Source organism: Carlito syrichta, unplaced genomic scaffold (genome assembly GCF_000164805.1).
Source record: "Carlito syrichta isolate Samal-C Ts95f unplaced genomic scaffold, Tarsius_syrichta-2.0.1 Scaffold303008, whole genome shotgun sequence".
NCBI classification, from domain to species: domain Eukaryota; kingdom Metazoa; phylum Chordata; class Mammalia; order Primates; family Tarsiidae; genus Carlito; species Carlito syrichta.
Genome location: NW_007247104.1, coordinates 315,010 through 321,985, shown reverse-complemented (window position 1 = coordinate 321,985; position 6,976 = coordinate 315,010). Strand labels below are relative to the sequence as shown.

Here is a 6,976-nt window from a genome sequence, read left to right as displayed (position 1 = left end):
CGCTCCCCGGGCGAGCCCCGAAGGCCGGTGGGTGGCGGGCGATCTTGAGAACCGAGAATCGGGAGCTCGGTTAGGGGCTTGCGCTCAATTTTTAGGAAAGGGGGAACGGGAACGTCCGGAAGGGCGCCCTCCGGAGGAGATGGAAAGGGTGGGAAGGGTCCCCGGCGAAGAGGGAGTGGAGCGGGCGACTGGTGAAGTTTAAGGAAATGAATTTTTGAAAATATTTCAGAATTCTCGGTTACTCTCTTAAGAAGCCCTTTCATTTCCTTTCCTCCCCCACATTTTGGAAGAAGAACAGGCCATTTCATTCACATTTTCCACTCCTGAGTTCCATTTCAGCCGTGTGTGTGTAGTAAGAAATGAGCAACTGAGATTTTTCTAGCACATTTCCATTTGCTAAGTGACTTTTTGAGAGTACACGGTTTCAAAGCCGGGGTATTTTATAGTTTTAGGAAAGAATTCATGACGTCCAGGTGTTTGCTTAGCTACTAAAATAATAGCTTATTAAATTCTTGCTCTACAGTTCAGCTTTCAGAATGGTTTCTTTGGGCTTTGTTATTTTGATGAAATGGAAGAGTTTCTTCCTGAGTGCCCTTGAGAAGCTAAATGAAGAGATAGCCTAGATTCACAAGCATTGTACTTGTTTTAGGTATTTATGTATGTGCAGGTGATGAGTATAGTCAGTTTTTTCCCCTCTAAAGTTTATGCGCAGACTCGGGAGGAGTCTTTAGCTTTTAAGTGTACAGGTAGGGATGAAATTATGGGATCCTTTTAGACTGAAGGGTCGATATAAACAATTACCAAGTCAGTTACTGCTGCTTGGATTCCTTATTTCTCTTAACAGCAAGGGAATGAGCCAGGGATGGGCTGGGGAGGGAGCAGGAAACAATCTTTCATCCCACTCAGCTGTTCAGTGGGAGGGACTAAAGGAGATGGAGTTGAGTGGAGCTCTGAAATAAATGTGGAAACTACATTGATGATTTGCATGGTAGCATTGTGTTATTCTGTGATGGGACAACATGATGGAGCCAGGTCCTCTTAATACAGTTATTACAAATATCACGTGGGCTGTTAGGCTTACAGAACTCGAGTCCATAACTCATACTTATTATATAGTAATTTTAGCTAATATATTTATGTTAAGCTGGTTTTAATGTACATAAAGAATATCCTATTCTTACGTAGTTTGACAATTTGGGGGTCCTTGTTTTAGTTTGGAGATAAGGTATTTGTGCATAATGCATGAAAGGTAGTATTATCAATAGATTATGTTTCAGAAGTTTTTATACAATTGGTTGTTTGGATTTGCACATTTTTCATAGAAATAACTTAAAAGAAGTTCATATCAGAACTTCTGATCTAGTTTGAGAAAAGTTAGGACTCCTGAACAGACCTTAGGACCATTTAGAGGGATATGCTGTGGCAACAAAACTTGAGAAAAGAGGGAGGAAGAAGAGTTAGATCTGTGGCTTCTAAGAACTCAGTAACGAGTGATCATATGATGGCACCAGTTAGAATAAGGATAGTTATAGAGCAAATTTGTTTCAGATTTGTAATTTGGTGGTGTATGACTTCACTGTAAACTGTCTTCTGGGAATTGCTGATATTGTTACCTGACTGAATTACCTGCTAAGAACCATATTTCACATTTTGTCTTAATAAGCTATCTTCAGTTTTTTGCTAGAAGGTGAACATTTTTAAGCAACAATTTATGTATTTTGCTAAGTTTTGAGACAAACCTTTTTGTATGTTTTTGTACTGAGTTTGGACAGTAAAATGTCATGATGTATTGTACAATGGAAACTGATATTAAAAAATTATGTTTTTAAGGAGAATTTTAAGGTAGCTTGATTATGGGTTTTGTTTGCCAGTAGAGAGTGTACTGTTAAATGTAGACTGTTGCATTCTACAGCAGTGTTTTAAACACTGCAGATTGTGACCCATTGGTGGGTGTTGAAATAACTTTGTGAGTTTCTATTAATATTTAAAAAGAAAATAAGTGACATAAATATAGCAGGACATTGCACTTAAAATGAATTATTTTAGAGGAGTTAAATTTACTTTTAGAAATATCAGATTGGGATGTAATTTTTTTTTTTTTAAACTAAGGATTGTGGTTAAAAAGTGCAGTGTGGGTGAGTCAAATGGAGTGAAGAAGGAAGACTTTAATAACAATTGTTAAGACCATGTAGCTTTTTTCTTATTTGGACTCATGTATTCTGTACTCTGTGTAGCAGGTGTGATTAGAAAGGTCTGAGGCTACTCCTGTTTGAGAGGAGTCATCCCCCATACTTAGGTAGAAACATACTTTTGGGACCCCCCCCATACTTTAGGGTCCCAAAAGAAAGTAGTAGCATTTAATGGCTCTTCCCTAGGCCTTTAGGAGAAATGATCTTTTGTTTTTGTCTTCTCTTGTCCTTTTGTGTCATCAGAGATCTGGAGACTAAGTTTTGAACATGAGCCTGGGGAAGAGGGACCAAAGAGGCAGCTTGGCTTGTTTTCATTGTTGAAGGCCTTAGGCCAGACACACAAAAAGCCCTTGTGACTCCTACCTGGTGCAGTTCTACTATCCAGAGGTAGGGATTATACATAGAGGTTTGAGTTCAAAATCTTAATGATATGGAAGCATATAGTGTAATAATTAACATGAGTTTTGATGTTAGGTATGGATTCAGATCCTGGCTTTGTCATGCACTAAATGTATCAGTCAGAGTAGGGTTAGGTGAGTGCTTCACAATTGGATTAAGGATTTTTAAAAAAATTTCAACCCACTGGATTGATATCATTGTAAAATATAATAAAAGTGCAGTCATGTGTTGTTAACTACAGGAATGCATTCTGAGAACTGCGTGGATAGGTGATTTCATTGTTGTGGACATCATAGTATGTATACTTAGACAAACCTAGATGGGATAGCCTACTATACTCCTAGGATATGTAGAAGCTTACACTATAAGCTTGTACAACATGTTATGGTACTGAATACTGTAGGCAATTATAACACAGTGTTATTTGTTTCTCAGTGAAGTCACAGTGGTATTCATATCTAAATAAAAAAAGATAATGCTCATGCAATGAACTTATGACTGCTAAGGTATCGCTGGGCATAGAAATTTTTCATCTTAATTTATAAACTGTCATATATGTGATCCATCTTTGACTGATGTTATGACTCTAACATGACTATACTGCAAATTTTAAAGGCAAGAAAGACAAAATATATGCCCCAACTTTTTATTATTATATTCAATAGACATAAAATTATTCTGCCATAAAAAATTCCATTTTTGTGCTCTCAGTTTTATACTTACTTCTCCAATATCAACTGATAATGCATAGACTGGCTGGCTCAATGGTCCATAGACCACACTTTGAATAGCACTAGGTTAGTCTGTGCTGCAGTAACAAGCACTCTGTCATGCTAAAGTTTATGTACAGTACTTCTATTTTAGGCCAGTGTTTCTTAATTTCAAAAAATACTTTACCTTGAAGCTGAGAAGACTAGATAAAATATATCCTGCTATTGGGGGTATAACCTGAAACTGCTCCTACTTACGTTATTTTGAAGTTTTTGAAGTCTTAGGTATTAATGTGACATTTACATTTTATTCTGTATTCTTTGCATTCTATGCATATAAAGATGGCCCCTCTCCTCCTTACCCACTAATCTGGAAGTAAAAGTTGACTCTCCTGAAGATGTAACATGCAAATCTGTTGTTTTGTTTAACTCTGGGGTCAGAGTTGAGTACTTTTTGGTAGCTTCGTTTGAGGTGAGGGTCCAGGTCAGTTTCTCATTTGAGGTTTTATAATTCTTTGTTGGGTGTAGGGGCTATCTTGTGCATTGTGGGATATTTACCAGTGTCCCTGGGCTCAGTCCACTAAGATGCCCAGAGCCATGCACTCTCCAGTTGTGAAAATGAAAATGTCTGCAGACATTGCCAGATTTCACCTGAGGGGGGCAGGGCGGAATGAATCACTCCTGATTGAGAAATACTGTACTAGGTGATGGATTATAGCATATAGTATAATATTGAAGGACTGAAGGAGATGAGGAAGCAGTCTTTAACCACCTTATTCCCTAGTTCTTTCTTCTATCACTTAATATTCTTAGTATTTCCCAAATTTAGAAATGGAATTACCTGGATTGATGCATAAGTTCATAGCATTTTTGTCTTGTGTCACATGATGGTTGATTGGTCACAGTTCATCACATTTGCCAGTTCTTGGGTTGACTGATGTGGATGATTGTGGATTAAAGCATTTAAATGGTCTTCATCAGAGCTCAGTGGTCTTCCTGAAAGTGGAGAATCACTCAGGTCAAAATGGCCCTCTTTGAAACAACAAAACCACTTTCTTATAGTGCTTTTCCCACTCCCTGTACGTGGCACAAATGTTTTGAGCCGCCTTCGCTGCCTTTACTTCTTTGTTAGATTCAAACAGAAGAATATGTCGGAAGGGTTACATTTTTTTCCCCTTGACACTCCATCTTCTTTAGCCCACAGATAGTGCTAACTTTCTTCAAATTTGCAAAATGCAAAGTGTATTCAAAAGGACAACTTGTCACTTCACATGATAAATGACAAACGATAAACAAATTCCCAGCACTGGTGTTGCCATGCCAAAAACAAATGCTACAAACATATGCATCAACCTCATTTTTGGAAAGCATGATCAATAATTACTGGACATACACTGTACTAGGTGTTTTCCAAAGTATAATTGATGATCCTCATGCATGAAGGGTCAACCATAGCCTGGAGTTAAAAAATGCAGATTAACTGGTTCCTGCTGCAAACCCATTGGTTCACAATTTCTGGGAAAAGGCCCCAGGAATCTGCATTTCTAATGCTTCCCAATTATTGAGTAACTTTCTTCAGGTATGGCTTTCATATAAAAAGCACAGATTTAAAATATTTCAATGAATTTTGACATATGTATACACACATTTTGTGGCCTTTATTCTGATCAAAGTACAAAAACATTTCCACCTTCCCAGAGTTTCTTGTGCCCTATTGCAGTTATTTTCCTATTGCTCCAGGTAACCACTAATCTGCTTTCTAATAGTTATAGATTAGTTTGGCTTTTTTAAAAACAACTTTATTGAGTTATAACATGTCTACAGTTAACTCACTTAAAGTGTTTTTTCTGGATAGCTTTTTAAAAGTTCCCCTTTGTCCCTCACTTCTTTATTAAATAAGATTTCAGATGTGCAGAAAACTTGAAAGAATAGTTAAAATGATCACCTTGGTACTTTTAAAAGAATACAGATTTTAGTAGTGTTTCAGAGTTTGATAAACCATAAGTAGGCTTTGGATGAGGCCCTGAATCTTTGGCTGTAATTGACTGTTTTCAGGAAAATCAAAACCATTTTCCCCCAGTTTTACAGTTCTTTGTGAAATATGTTTGTAATATTCCTGCAGTGACAATTTGAAATTTCTGTAAACTTCATTTGTTGATTTAACATGTACTTGATTTAAGCAGCAATCAGACACTGTGAAACTATAGCAATCAAGAAAGCTATGGCCATGCCTTCATGGATGCTATAGTGATTTTTCATTTCTGAAATTGCTTTTTATTATATTGGGAGTTTATTTTTTGAACAGGTAATATCATTTGGTTCAAAATTCAAAAGGTTAAAAAGAGATATATAGTGAAATCTCCTCTTACTCTTAACCTCCAAGTCACTCAATTTCCTATTCCTCAGGCAACATATGTTAACAGCTTCTTGTATGTTCTTCCAAAGGTGGTGTTGCATATGGAAATTAAAAGCATATAATCTTCTTGCCTCCACCCTTGGTAGCATAAGGCACACTTTCTTTCTTACCTTGTCTTTTCCAGTTAGTGTGTCTTGGATTATTCCATGTCAGCACATAAATAGCATTCTTACTCTTTTATACAGCTACATAAATTTATTATATATGATGTCTCAGTTTGTTTGTGTTGCTATAACAAAATACCCAAGATTGGGTAATCTTTATGATCTATTTGTTACCGTCTGGAGGCTAGGAAGTCTAAGATTACAGTGCCAGCAGCTTCTGTATATGGTGAGGACCAAGCCTCTGCTTCCAAGATGGCACTTTCAATGCTGCTTCCTTTGAAGGGAACAGATGTTGTATTTTCATATGGCAGAAGGTAAAAGGGGCAGATAGCTCCCTTGCATCTCTTTTATAAGGTCATTAATCTCAATAATACTATCACTTTGGTGGTTAAGTTTCAGCATAATGATTTGTGAGGAAACGCATTCAGACCATAGCATGTGGATAGACTGCATTTTATTTAATTAATAGCTTGTAGAAATTAATTTCCACTATTTTGCTATTGTCAACATGACATGATGAGTAACTTGGAACATTGATTATTTAACATTTGTTTAGTGATCGCTTCATATTTGTTAGTGTTTTAGTGGTTTTGAACTCTTTGAAGCCAGAGACTACCAGTTAAAATGGTAGTATTGATAGTAAGTCATTACATCAGTAATGTGTTGATGTTACGTTATTGTAACATTGGTATTAGGTATTGGTAGTATTGATGTCAAAGCATTAGATTAGAACTTTAGCCCTCTAATTTATTCATTTAACAAATATATTTGTTGACCTGCTGTGTGCTGGGCACAGTAGAAACTGAGTTCAGTGCTGTGACAATAGAAGTAGAGGCATAGTGATTAAGAGCTTAGGTTCTGGAGTCAGATCTGGATTCAAATCCCAACTTTAAAGCTGAGCATTAGGCAAATAACAGAACTTTTATGTTTTCTTCTCTGTAAAGTGGGAATCATAAGGGTATTTGAGAATTAAATAAGATAATACATGACAAATCCTTAGCATGATGCCTAGCATATAATAAGCATTCCGTGTTAGTTTTAAAAAGTTATCAGACTATATAGCAATTGACTGTTTACTTTCCGGCCTCTACTGTGTCTTAAAAGTCAGTACTGGCTTGGTGGCTCAGCCTGTAATCCCGCACCTTTGGGAGGCTGAGG

The 6,976-nt window shown here is 36.9% G+C and overlaps 1 protein-coding gene across 4 annotated transcripts in view; it reads left to right on the top strand.

Annotated features, from left to right (window-relative positions):
* SEPT7 (septin 7) overlaps positions 1–6,976 on the top strand; it is a 109,517-nt gene that overhangs the window by 679 nt on the left and 101,862 nt on the right. The window contains exon 2 of one of the 4 annotated variants that reach the window (XM_021712008.1): positions 907–908. The exons of 2 other annotated variants lie outside the window; for them this stretch is intronic. In XM_021712008.1, coding sequence (XP_021567683.1) covers positions 907–908 — 2 coding nt within the window. Of the gene's footprint in view, positions 1–906; positions 909–2,234; positions 2,240–6,976 lie in introns of all 4 variants that reach the window. One more of the 4 variants, XM_021712006.1, reaches the window with a different exon arrangement.